The 14,468-nt window shown below is 40.9% G+C and overlaps 1 protein-coding gene across 8 annotated transcripts in view; it reads right to left on the reverse strand.

The window, feature by feature from the left end:
- LOC124552690 (programmed cell death 6-interacting protein) overlaps window positions 1-12,346 on the reverse strand; it is a 141,995-nt gene extending 129,649 nt beyond the window's left edge. For 6 of the 8 annotated variants that reach the window (XM_047127029.1, XM_047127028.1, XM_047127026.1 and 3 more), the window contains exons 1-4: window positions 12,040-12,346; window positions 10,111-10,229; window positions 7,955-8,082; window positions 1,647-1,800 (exon numbers count right to left, since the gene is read on the reverse strand). In XM_047127029.1, coding sequence (XP_046982985.1) covers window positions 1,647-1,800; window positions 7,955-8,082; window positions 10,111-10,229; window positions 12,040-12,245 — 607 coding nt within the window. In that variant the 5' untranslated portion in view covers window positions 12,246-12,346. The remainder of the gene's footprint in view (window positions 1-1,646; window positions 1,801-7,954; window positions 8,083-10,110; window positions 10,230-12,039) is intronic. The other 2 variants (XM_047127030.1, XM_047127031.1) reach the window with 1 other exon arrangement.
- Between the last annotated feature and the right edge of the window lie 2,122 nt (window positions 12,347-14,468).

The following is a 14,468-nucleotide window of genomic DNA, read 5'->3' on the forward strand; positions in this document are numbered from 1 at the left end:
GTACGCGAGCAGCTAGTTGTCGTCAAGGAAACGCGTCCTCTATTTCACTCGGTAAGCGAGGTGGAAGAGCGGCGCCTCGTCGAGGACTAGCATTCTGACACGATCGGGTACGATAATATTTAAGAACGGGCAGTGGAAAAGATAAAAAATACTTGCAAAGTTAGAAAAAATAAAATACCCCGGATGAAGTGACTAGTGGCAAAAAATCTGTTTTCTGCTACAGAAATAATCTCGGTGACAAGACGGGCGACAAAACCCCGTACCTTTTCAGTTTCGAACACAGTCTTACTCCCAGCCTACAGCCACTTAGCAGATAAATATTTTCTGAAGAGGAGGTACGCAGAAACTGTTTTTACTTTTCTAGGTACCTTTTACTCCTGCAACAGCGTAATAAGCCGTATCGAGAAAATCCGGTCGTCTTCAGTCGGGATCCTCGAGGGAACTTCTGCACAAAGTGTGCCACACTGTCGGCAGGAGGGGGAGACTGGGTGCCGCCTCCTCCACTTAGAGCTCCCCGGAAGCTGTACACGGCTGTGGATTCCCAGAAGGAAAATACAGGTAGTCTCCCAAATCAGTTACGGGAACCGCAGAAAAAAATGTACGTCGAGCGATCCGGAATGCAACTTGAGCCGAGAAGCACCTCCGCCGCTACACCGGCTCAGCCCGTGTCGTCCTGCGAAGGAATACTTCTTTCGTGACCGCGGTGTGTTCAAATACTACTACTACACAACAATCTTGTTTACTTTATGTACTGTAATTTTTTACAATAAAACTAGAAGTTTTGTAAATCCTATAAAAAAAGGAAATCCTTCAGGGATGTCGGGTGTGTCGAGTTACGTAATGTACGCTAGCAACAAACTGCGACTGGGGCCGATCTACTCAGACTGGTGCTTACTGGAGTACTTGTCAATGTAGAGAGAGAAACAGCCAGCTGTGTCCTGCTACACTGCTCAGCTGCTGTTACTATCTGCCACACTGGACACAGCATTTGCAGACCACTGGCAAAGACGACACCTGTTTTGACTGAGATTACTTGGAATTTACAGTCCCGAGGCCTAATATTCCGCCTAATGGGGTCCACTGTCAATTTGTTGTAGACAATCTCATCTGCAACACGTGTTCCGAACAAAACTCCCCTGCTGCAGTTTCTGTCTGTACATTCAGGCTACTCTCGGGAACTATTTTAGAGATTTTGATACAGTTTTCGCTAATAAACTGTCTGTATCAAAATATTATTAATTTCATCCTCGAGGCAGAATCTCCACAGTAGTAACACTGGTGGATAGGGCAGCCTGCGATTTAGATTAGGATAGAAGGGAAGAGTCGGGTCAACAGTTGGCACGGCACAGATTGAGGTGACGGACTCACCAGTAGTGAAGTCAGAGGACTGCATTAGCTCAGAAGCTAACACACTTCACTTCATATTTCGTAAGTTTCTTTACGCCCGTGTCCGTCGTACGCACTTATCAGTGACAGAAATGCCAAGGTGTGACAAAACCAGAAAATTAAAACTCGGCACCAAACTATTTACTACGACAGACGACGGATCGAACACCCTACTGACGCGCGCCCGGAGGCACGGCGCGTCCTCGCTGCCCGACACGAGCACCGCACCGCCCCAGGAGCAACGCGACTGCCGGTCTTACCGTGGATGGCTTTGTAGACGAAGATCTCCTGCGCCTGGGCGATCATGAGCGAGGACAGTGCACCCAGGGTCTCCGGATTGAGGTCCTGCGTCGGCTCCTGCTGGATCGCCAACATCACGTTGGCTTTCAGGTAGTTGAAGATTCCGGCTGCTTGCTGCACATGCAACACACGGCAAAAAAGCTAGTCTGTACCCTCTGCATCTCAAGTAACGATTGTATTAGTTCACTAGGACAGTTTGTCCATCTCGTCTCAATTTAGATGGCATATCTGGCAAAGACAGTATTACTTCTCTAGAACAAATTAATGTACTTAAGTGCTCTCGTTGTGCTTTAATGACTTTTAGGTATGCACTTACCGAGTTAAATTAAAACTAAATTCAACACTGAAAACTCACAGGTCGGGACTTAACATCGATTCACTGTAGCTGTGTTTCAATCACCTGAGGGCAAAGGGAAAACAGGGAACCAGAAGTTGCACCAACAATCCATTCAGGAAAAAGAAACACAGCAAACAGTATAAAATCTCTAATTAATGACTCCTTTAAAAGAAAAGCACACATTATTGAACATTGCAAACTTAAGAGAGATCATCAACTATTTGCAACATACGAGGGTCATTCAATAATTAAAGAGACAAATTTGTCCAGGGGAAAAGCTGTTAGTAAGGCGACTTTGGTGCTTTTATGGCTGTAAGTTGGCATCACTGGGATGAGCCCTGATCAGCTGATGTATCAACATTGTTTTGTTCATAACCTCAAAAATACATTTCAAGATGGCGAGTCCACTCGAAACGTCCACATTAGTCGAACAATGTTTGTTATTTGTTGTTTGCTTGCTGAAGGCGAGAAACCAGTGAATATATACTGTAGAATATCTAAATTTTGTGGTGAAGGTTGTATGAATCGTGCAAATTTCTGCAAGTGGGTAGAGTAGTTCAAAAATGGTCACGACTCGGTCACTGACGAACACAGTTCTGGTCGACCAGTTGCAGTTTCAACTCCCTCACTTGAAAATCGAATTGATAACATTATTCGTGCCGACCGTCGTGTGACTGTGAAAATGATAGTTGATAAGGTTCAAGTTAGTACTGGTACAGTTCATAACATTATCTGTAACAAGCTGAAGTACTGCAAAACATGTAAGAGATGGGCCCCAAAGGAGTTGACGCGGCTACACAAGGAAACGTTGAGTGCGTGCACAGACCTGAAGTAACATTATAAAAGATAAGGTGAGCACTTCAACAAAATTTTAACTTCCGATGAAACTTGGGTTCACTATTATGAGCCAGAATCAAAAAGACACAGCATGGAGTGGTAGCACACCAGTTCACCCGTCAAGAAAGAATTCAAAACTCAAGCAACAGCAGGAAAAGTCACGTCGACGGTGTTTTGGGATGCTGATGGTCCACTTTTTTGTGATTATCTCGAAGAGCAGCCAATATTACTCAGATTTGCTTTTAAACAAGGTGAAGCTAGCCATGAGAGAGAGAGAGAGAGAGAGAGAGAGAGAGATGCCGTGGATCTCAGAGGAGAGGTGTGATTCTCCAGCAAGACAACACACGTCCTCATATTGCTCAACTAACCTGTGAAACCATCATCAACAAAATGGGCTGGGAAGTACTGCCTCATCCCCCTTACAGTCCTTATTTAGCACCTAGTGATTTCTCTCCATTTGTTTGATTCACTGAAGGAGGCATTACGTGGGAAGAGGTTCCAGGACAATGAGGACGTGAAAAGGTTTGTGGGAAATTGGTTCAAACATCAAGGTAAAGAGTTCTTTGCAGCCGGAATAAAAAAGATTGTAGCCCATTGGAACAAGTGCATAAATGTTCAAGGGGATTATGATTAAAGGTAGAAAAAGTACCGTTTTGTAAAAATAAATGCTTTTTTCTCCAGATCAATTTGCCTCTTTAATTACTGAACGACCCTCGTATATCACAAAATCCTAAAACTTACAATTCCAATTAGTCTTCATCTGAGAGAGAGTACGAGAAGAAAGTGGGGTATAAGATATAAGTAAACAGATATTACAATAAGAGAAACTCCAGGATAAAAACAAACAAAAATTAGGAAAGACAAGCACTCCCCTGTAGTTGATACGCACACATACATAACAGAAGTTTTGCCAACTGTCAGATGTGCAGGGTATTCTAGGAGGAACAGTAATATATTAATCTGTGTTAGTACAGGCTAATCAGAATAAAACATTTCTATCACTAAACTGAGGGATGCTGTAACATCTACTAGGACTGTGATTATAGGAGACTTTAATACTAGAATTGGGAATAATGGAAGAGGGCACCAAAGCCATGGAGAATATCGCAGAAATGAAGAAAGGGATGTATTACTAGACATACCTGAGAAATTGATGGATAATTGGTACGGGATGGAGTAAGAAAAGAGATATAGCAGTCACAACTTTCCCAGATAGTCGGATTTCGGGACAGAAATCCATAATAGACCGTATAATAATAACGGAAGAAATCTTAAGAAGCCCGACAAAAGTGCAAGTGATAGAGGGTGCTATCTTGACACTGACTTCAGACTATCTGTAGGGAAATTGAAGAAATTCAGAAAAAGTACGAATGGAGGAAAAATAAGTGCAAAAATTGAGTGGTGCAACTGGAGGAACCCAAGAGATATACAGGGTAAGGATTAAGATACAGCTTCCCAAAGACGGGAGGACCGATATAGAAGAAGAACAGAGGAGGTCAGAACGGTGCCTCGTCAAGGCTGCAGAAGAAACGTGTGGAACGACACTGACAAATGTCACACGGAGAGAAACTCCGTGGAGGAATGAGCGAACAGTTCAAAGAACAGAATGGAATATAATGGGGACAAATGGGAACAACTAAGCAGAGCAGCAAGAAAAATTATAGAATTGGCTAAGAGGATGTCTCGGGACAAATTCACAAGGGAAATATAAGAGTTTTAAGGATCACAAGACGATAATACACCACAGCGTGTCTGCAGCTCACAGCTTATCACCTCTAGGTAGCGAGGTCCCGAGTTGGATTCTCAGCACTCGGGGACCGGGTGTCTGTGTTGACCTAACCCTCATCTCACCTCCACCGATACCCAGTTCGCCAAAGTGACGTCAAATAGACAGACTCGCACTGGCCGATAGTGCCGTACTGCCACTCGTTCGTTGGTGTGTATTAAGTAATGGAAGGAAGGAAAAAGAAAATACTTCGAGAGCCGTCAACAGAGGAGGAAAACCTGTGTGTGAACGAGTAGTAGTTTTGGAAGTATGGAAAGAATATTTCCGAAATCTGAACCTATTTTTACGAAGGTTAACACAGTGCTCTGTTGTAACTACAGGGTTCTATCGTTACTGTAGCACTGCATGAAGATTTAAGAAAGGAATTTTACAGCAAATCAGGAATAAGATAGAACCACAATTAAGTGGAGAAGAACAAGAATTTCGTCCCAAAAGAGCAACTATGGATGTCATGTTTACAGACAGACATAAAGTAAAAAAGAAATTGGAATCTGGAGAAGACATCACAGTTGCATTCATAGATATCACAACGTCTGAACAGACTGGAACTGTCAAAAGGAATGCAACTCAACTTAGAAACATGTACACAAAGAACCTAAATTGTGTTATAATAGATGACAAAAATCAGGACAGTTCGGAACAGAGAGGGGTTCAAACAGGTTGTGCGCTCTCAACAGTGCTCTTCAATACAGTCACGGACAACATCTTAAGGAACATCGGCAAATGTGAAAGTGACGATATGGGAAGGCAATGAGCAGAAATTGGAGGAACAACTAAATACCTGGCACAGAGTAATTGAAGAAGCAATCGTGGAAATGAGCTTAACAGAAAATGAGGCAACAAAAACCGGCTCAAAAAACTAAGGATGCAAGTTGCAATGGAAAAATTATTAAAGAACCTGGTGCTTCCAGGAAGTAAGCCAACTGAGAAAGGATGAAAGTCCAGACAGGACAGAAAATTTCTCTAAATTTTATTATCTTGTATTGGACATAATTAGGAAATAGAAAACATCTAACAAAGGAAAGATGATAATGTGCAAGTTATATTACCTACCCATTTTTACCTGTGGATCAGAATGTCGGATTTGGACAAAGAACGATCCGAGCAGAACACAAGTGACAGAAAAGTGCTTTCTATGAGGGATGCTAGGTAAGATAAGAAGGGGCAGATTAAGGAATGAAAAAATATGAAATATGCTTCAGATCAGTCACCTAACAGAAACTATGTAGAGAAATAGCCCGAAATGGTTTGGCCACATTAAAAGAATAGAACAAGGAATACTTCCGTAGAAGAGCTTTGTAATGGACAGAATGTCAAAGAACAGCAACTGAAAGACCACCACCAAGAACTCTCGAGGTACACTTTTACGAATGTCTATATAATGGGGCGCTGTAAGACGGTGCAGTAACGCGACAGGCCCGATCGACCGGTCGTCTATCGTACCACACCGACCAATGTGTCTCCACAAAGGCACATAGGTTTTTGTCGTACAACCGACGAGATCTACTAGTGCTATCGGTACTGTCACACGTGAAAGTTGCTCCGTCAGTGAACAGTATTAATGGGATTACTAGGCGGTCTGCAATTAACCGCCGACAAAAGTCTTAACGTCTGCCTCCACCTCCTCCAACACGATGTGGAACACACAGTAAATAGTAAGTACAGACACCACACGTACGTAATAAACGCCACATTCTCGTACGCGGAACACGATACGTGTAGGGATTCCGCGCGTGCTTGTCGAAGGCCGGCTTATCTCCGACTGAATGTTGTGCACACTCTGCTCATTTGCACAAACAAATTGAACAGGACTGGTGGGCACTACACCGGTCTTAGACAGTTTAGAGAAAACACGAGAACGCACTGCAGTCTGGTGCTCCGCTGTTAGGGAATCTGTGACGCGACTGGTGGGAGGGTTACCAGATGCAAGACCTGTCCCATACATCCACCACCACCTACTCCAGTCCTCTCACAAACATCACCTATCTCATCAAAGCTTTCCTGAATTGTGCGGGTGGGAATACATCCTGCATCCCCATAAACCCTGCTGGCCTCAAACTTTGTTAGTCATTGTCCTTACCCATCTAGCCTTTCCCTGCTCCTATTCCAGCATCACACAACCCTCTATTTCACCAACGTACCCAGTCTTTTCTCCTTTTCCACTAACCCCCTCTGCCCTCTGTGTAACCTCCTGAATGCACCTAGCTGCCCCACTCTCCACCCGGTCCCTGCAACACTTTGATGTCCCCCACCCCTACCCTGCTATCCCTCCTCCTTAGCCCCCCACAGAGTTGCCTCTGCCACAACGCCATGCTGCTCACAATCTGGCTCCAGTTGCCTGAGACCGTGGTCATGTATGTGTGAGTTGCATTTTTGTGTGTGCGTGTGTTTTGCCTATTTTTGTCATAGGCATCATTGGCCGAAAGCTAACTTTCTGACAGTCTTTCTGTAACTCAGCACCTCCACTTTTTGGTGAGTAGCAACTACCCTTTTCATTATACTGCTACATTTAAGTATTTGTTGCACTGTTTATTTTGAACTGGAAGTTAGGCAAATTATTGTTTTTAACATCCCTTCCCCAATCAGTTCTTCTGTGATTTGGCGAGCAGTAACCGTTCTTATGTTGCTGTCATCATCTTCGGTCCAAATACTGGTTTGATACACACTCCACAACTGTTTATCGTGTGCAAATCTCCATTTCTACGTCAGTACTGCAACCCATAGCCATTCGATCTGCACATATTTTAATCCCCGTATACAAAGAGCCCACATACAATGCCACATATAGTGCCGATATTTCTCAGAACTCTAATGTACGGGAACACTGTCGAATCGACCAGCCGATATCGGGTGTCTGCTTTGGCCCACATCATAATGTGGATGTAGAATGTGGTGTTATTTAGGCACGAACAGAGATTCGACAGAACAAATATTTATTTTGCTTTTATATTGTTGACAGACTGATCTGTAGCGCAGCCTGAGCTCCAAGTCACACTGGAAGGCGACAGTTTGGTATCGAGTTAGCTAAGCTGACAAATGTGAATACGAAATCTTAGATGTGGTCACAAGCTTATCTGCAACATAGAACAAGGTATAGGTTACATCACAAAGTGACAGTTTGGCTGTCAGATGGCGTAGCCAGCAAATGTAGTATCACAAGAATAACTAGAAGCCCGCTTAAGGTGCATATTTAACGTAGGCCAGATTTTGACGAGCCCTTTTGGCAGGTCTGTACAGACGGGTGCAGTATTTCTAAACCGCACGAAATAAACAGCGAGGACGTACGACGGCATTTACTTTTTATTTACCTGAAGTAATTTTGCTGCAAGTTTGAGGCCCTCATCACTATCCACACTCTGACTCGCTGCAACGGCACTTTGAAGAGCGGCAATGTTGAACAGCACACACATTTTCTCAAAAGCAAATGATGGAACAGCTGAAACAGAAGGTCTAATGACACTGACAGTACAGATAGATTCAAATGAAAAGTGGCAACTTAAGGAGAAACAGTTTACTAACAGACAAATAAAAAAAAAGTCAACTGCAAACTCTACCAACCTATTAAAACAACAAATTATTAAGCACACAGTGACACACTGCGAACTTTCGGAACTCCTTTCTGCTCGAGCACGTAAGTGTTAGCCGAGACGTACAAATATTATTTCTCGATATCATCCTAAAAGTAATCAAAAAGACCAAACAGGTCAACGCACAGTCCTCTGATAACGATAATTTGGCTCTTCTTTTGCGAATCAAACACCTTTATTCAGTGACGTATGGGGGATAACACATTTGAGTTACTACGCCAGTGAAAAGGATTTCTGCTCTCGGTCTGAAGGCACAAGCTCTGCATAAAGCTGTCGTTAACCTGAAAATCATTTCGATCACAATGCGGTGCTTTACTAGCGGCACAGTCCTATCGCAGGTGGTACGCCATTACCCACGTTCGACCTTCAAATTGGCTCGCCCAGCCAGTTATGCGAGACCTATAATTCAACACAGATCTCAATTTGAACAGCAATTTGGCATTTTTCACCGAGTTCAACACGAGCCTATCCTATAGGACCCTCTTCACCTATCTGAGCCGCTTACTGTATTCGAGCCTCAGTCTTCTTCTACAATCTGAATTCCCCACACTTCCCTCCACTACCTAACTGACGATGCCTTGACACCCCAGGTTGTCTCCTATCGACTGATTCCTTCTTTTAGTTACTTTATGCCATAAATTTCTCCCCAATTTTATCAGTTATTCAATCTACTAAGCTGATCTTCTGAAGTCCTTCCGCATCCAATTGCCCATACTGTTTGTCTACCGTGTTCGCTTCCAGATAGAGACTACACCTTGTGCAACGTATTTTTGGAAAATGGCATCCCAAACCTTCGTGTACTTCCTCTTCCTTGTCCATAATTTTGTCCTCGTGTTTCGTTTCTTTGTATAGCCCATCTATTTATTACTGCCACATTTTATCAGCCTTCCATTCTTCACTCAATACCAGCTAATCACATTCGAGCTCTCGAGAGTGCTGCAGCTTTGAAAGAACTATATTTAATATGTCTGGTGACGTGAAAGGTTTGTAATATTTGTATATGGAGAGCTCCACAAAACGTTCATCTTATATAAGATAAGAGACCAACCTAAATGAATAAGTGGTGCACTATCACATCATTGTTCGTCGTGGGGGTACGAAGGAGATAAGATGCAGGAAAAATTATTAAATAAAACTCAATGTTAAATTACTTATTACATATTTGTGTGTTTTTGCCCCTGCAAACTAAGTATTTCACTTAGAAAATTCAGTCTGATAAAAAAGCTCCCATTCCAACCCTGTCAAAAACTCTGTGTAATACTGATTTTTAAATAAGTTTTTTGAAAGAAAAACACCTCGCTACACTATATTTTTTGCTTTCCTTGAAAGATGGGAGGCTTGCCCAAGGGTATGGGTGCCTTTGGTCTGATTACACTATAGCATCTAGTATGTTAATGTTGTTACATTAAATGCTTAGTATCTCTCATACAACTGAAATATAAACTTTGCAAAGACATTTGCTATGCACATACACTGTTCTGTCATCTCGAATTCCAATGACTGCCTCCCAACAGGCATTAGCAACATGCACTTTGATGTAGGGAGTGGAAGATCTCCCAGTAGAGTCTTAGCACTGTTCTGCCCTTTAAGATTACACAAGTTGCTGCAAACTGGTGAACTTCCCAGCCACATAACATTAGCTTGCATAACTCCTACATGAATCCAAATGATTTTCTTTCATGTGCTTTCAATCAGTATCAAACTTTTGATTTTACTGTTGATAACAGGATTTATGCAATCAAAGTGGTATTTCATTACACCACACACCATTAACTACAACATATGGAATCGAAGAGGGGTCACGTGTGTGTGAAAATTGTGTGCTTTGCAAAAGAAATTTTAAAAACCAAGACAATTCAGTGCATATGTATACTTACTCATACTCATTCTGCCCCCAAACAGGGTACCCTTATCAAAAGCATCTTTCCATTTGAATGGAACTTGGATTTCATGGAAAGGAATCTTTCCTTCAAGTGCACAAAGTTGATCATAATAACTGCAACAAAAAACACCACAGAAAGAAACAACTGGTAAAAATGTCAGTCGTCTACTTATTATGATATTTCACAAACGCAATTTACCGACAGTAACTGTCGACACCAATAGGTCGATAAAAGTTTTATGCTACTTTAGAATATTTTCACCTGACAGTGTTACATTTACTTTATCAGTTGGGTCTACGTACAATATTGTAATGACAAGACTCAGTTGAAAGGTTATTAAACATTTACTTTAAATATTACTTGACAAGCATCCAAAAATGAGAATATATTGCATTAAATACACTTAGTTTTATGGAATAAGGGTATAATATTAGTATGTGTACGGTATTTTATAAAAATGGGCAAGTAAGTATCTTAGGATTTGCATTTTTTTTTTTTTTTTTAATTCAGTTTTGATGAAGGCTAAAGAAAGCCACATTTTCTTCTACCATTATAAAAACAGATACTGTTTTTCTTTCTGCACTGTGATGGATCATGAACACCTATTACTATGGAAGTATTCTGTAATGTGTCAAAGTAGTGACAATCCACAAATATTAACTAGTTGTTTCTCAAGTAGGCCTGTATGTTAGTCACTCCTACAGGTGAAAGTTTGCTGCACCACAATGTAACCCTTTCTGCTTGAATTCACGTGTTGCATTTGTTTACAAGCAAGTGTACAAACAACGTATCCATTCCATCTCGTATCCTATTTGTTGACAAGTCATATATTGCTGTCTATGGTTTTCCACCGGTACTAAATAACCATTCTCTGCTGCTTCCACATTTTCATTACCAATATGGAAGCAGCAGCATGTGACACATTATGAATCAATGTTACGAGATTAAACAGCTCACAAAGACTGCAAGATCTTGAAGAAAGCATTAAATGTTTTAATTTACATTACATTCAAAGTAAACATGTTATTATAATTGAAGGGTAATACCACAGACGACCATTTTAGTCACACATTAAATTCTGAAGATACGAACACAATGCATTAATGTTTATATGCAGTGAACACTGCAAAAGAGATTCTTGCCAATTCCAGTTCTAGGATCTTGAATGGGTAAGAATTTCTGCTAGTGAATGTGATTTGTCAAATGAAGACAAGAACGAATAAAGATCAGAGTTTAACTTATCATCAATGACGAGGTCAATAGGCAACGGGCACAAGACTGGAATGATGAAGGAAATCTGTGGGATCCTCTCCACAGGAATGATCTTGCTTTTTATCATTAACACAGCCCAAACAATTTTAATCGTTGGCTTCCTATTCAGGAGGAGAAAGAAATACGAAAGCAACGAAATGGCATTCAACCCAAGGGCAAGAACCCTCTACTGTTATATTATGAATCCATTGTCAAATGCTGTTCCTGAAAGACATATCACACATCGGAATTTTCTTCCTACAGAGAGCTATCTCAGACTTATGACAACCAGGTGCCAATAATTCCTGTTCATATAATTTTTTTCTCACATAGGACTACAGATTTAAAATACTGTCTGTTAAAAGCGCGACATATATTTATTTTCATGCCATAATTCCAACTTTAATTTTCACGAGACGTAGAGGGCAAACTGAACATAACGGAGAGACATGAAACACACTTCGTTTTTTACGCTGTACTATGTCTTGGACAGAGGATGATCATAAAAAATACAGTTACCAAAAAGGGTGTGGAAGAAAGTGTATCTAAATTCGCACCCAAGTGCTGACATTACAACCACGTCAGATCGCAAACCGTTGACAGTTACAAAACGCACCAATACGGTCACCACTTTATGATTCACGCAAAAGTCTCTTTGCGAAATATATTTACCTGTAAATCACTTCCAACGAGCTTTCGTACTTTTCAAACGCACGCCACACCGCATTACTTCGGAGTTTTGCAAATTCGTTAATTGCTTCATTATAGTCTTCCGTTTTATCTGACGTATTGTAAGAGGAAGAAATCAAGTTCTTCAGTGGCTTCACCAAGTCCACTTCCGACGGTTTTTTTAGAGGAACCACCAAGAGGTCTGCCATTGTAAAATCAACAAAATTATCACAATTTCACACACCACCCAGGACTCCGCCTTTTGTTGTCTAACCTTCCACTTCCAGTAAGTGTCAGGTGATATGTATCTTTGGGCCTGACGCATATTTCAGTGACTCAGCTTCCGACTTTTATATCGTTGACTTACTGAAATTACGTCAATCAGAAATAATTGGAGGCTTCAAGTTTATAGTTGCGAACTGCTTTCCTAACCCTATGTTGACTGAGTGAGAGTCTGGATTTTAGACAAATAATAACCTGTGACGATTTCCGCGAATTTCAAAAATCTGAAACGAGAGATGTTAATCCTTGAGCAGACGCCTACATTTCCAGCAGGCGCGCGGGGTATTTTAAATTTTATGTCACATAACATAATTTACATAACTCAGTCCCAGACTTTTGAAAAATAGTGTTTATCTTGTGAATACTGTTACTGAGCATTTGAATTCTATATTTTTTGTGATCGAGCCTGATAATTTGAACTCTTTTAGGGTACAATTTAAGCCGGCCGTGGTGGCTAAGCGGCTCTAGGCGCTGCAGTCCGGAACCACGCTGCTGCTACGGTCGTAGGTTCGAATCCTGCCTCGGGCATGGATGTGGGTGATGTCTTTAGGTTTAAGTCTAGGGGACTGATGACCTAAGATGTTGAGTCCCATAGTGCTCAGAACCATTTGAACCATTTTTGGTACAATTTAAATATGTCATTAAAACTTAATACAAAGTGTTTCACTTGACTTTTACTTAGTTTATTTTTTAGTTTAGTACATGTTCCTCACATTTTAGGCCTCATGAATATAAGTCACAACATTACAGTTGTTGCAAGTGTAAGATACTGGGTCATACTATGCTTCTTACAAACTTCTTGCATATATTACATATAATGGTTGTCGGTATATCTCCTGCTCGGCCACATGCTACGCACCTCCCACAGTTCTTATTGGATGACCCTAAGAAAGCAGATGGACATTTATCTTTTCTTGCAAGGGTTCTACATGTTTAACCAAGAATGCCAAAATATCACCAGTCGGACATATTATTTTCGACCCATCACATAGATGGGGCTTCATGATTTTGCGACACAGGACATTTTAGAACTTCTTGCAAACCTGCTCCATATTTCATAACGCTTGTAACATTTAAATCTTGCTGATAACGAAGAATTCCTGCTAGTCCTCTTACGTCGCTGTCAGTATTTGATTGTGTGAACCACAACATCCTTTTAAGTAAATTAGAATTCTATGGTGTCACGGGCAGTGCTGCAAAATGGTTCAAGTCATACGTCACTAACAGGAAACAAAGGGTGTCAGTGCAAGGGACTAGTGAATTAAGTCATCATCAGAATGGGAAGAAATTACATATGGTGTCCCACAGGGATCCATCTTAGGGCCATTGCTTTTTCTTGTGTACATTAATGATCTCTCATCAGTTACACTGCCAGAAGCAGAGTTCGTTTTGTTTGCAGATGACACAAGTATTGCAATAAATAGTATGTCAAGTGTAGTTCTAGAAAGATCTGCTAATGATATTTTCATGGATATTAATAAATGGTTTAAAGCCAACTCAGTGACATTAAACTTCGAAAAGACTCACTATATGCAATTCAGAACCTGTAAGAGGTTTTCACCCAGCATATGCATAAAATACGAAGAAGAGCAGATAGAAGAGGTTGACAGTCTTAAATTCCTGGGATTACAACTTGATAATAAATTCAGTTGGCAAGAGCACACCACAGAACTGCAGAAACGCCTTAACAAATCTGTATTCGCAATTCGAGTGTTAGCCGACATAGGCGACATAAAAATGAAAAAGCTTGCATACTTTGCCTACTTTCATTCCATAATGTCATATGGTATAAAATTTTGGGGTAACTCTTCAAGTCAAACATAAGTTTTCAGAGTCCAAAAGTGTGTAATACGTATTATTTGTGGAGTAAATTCACGGATGTCCTGTAGAAACCTCTTCAGAGAACTGGGTATACTAACTATTGCCTCTCAGTATATTTACTCATTAATGAAATTTGCCCTAAATAATATATCTCTTTTTCCAACAAACAGCTCAGTTCATACATACAATACCAAGAACAAAAATGATCTGCACAAGGACTTAAAAGCACTTACTTTAGTTCAAAAAGGGGTCCACTACTCAGGAACATTCATCTTCAATAATTTGCCAATAAACATAAAAAATTTAGTTACAAATAAAGATCAGTTTAA

This window comes from Schistocerca americana, chromosome 10, assembly GCF_021461395.2.
Source record: "Schistocerca americana isolate TAMUIC-IGC-003095 chromosome 10, iqSchAmer2.1, whole genome shotgun sequence".
NCBI lineage: Eukaryota > Metazoa > Arthropoda > Insecta > Orthoptera > Acrididae > Schistocerca > Schistocerca americana.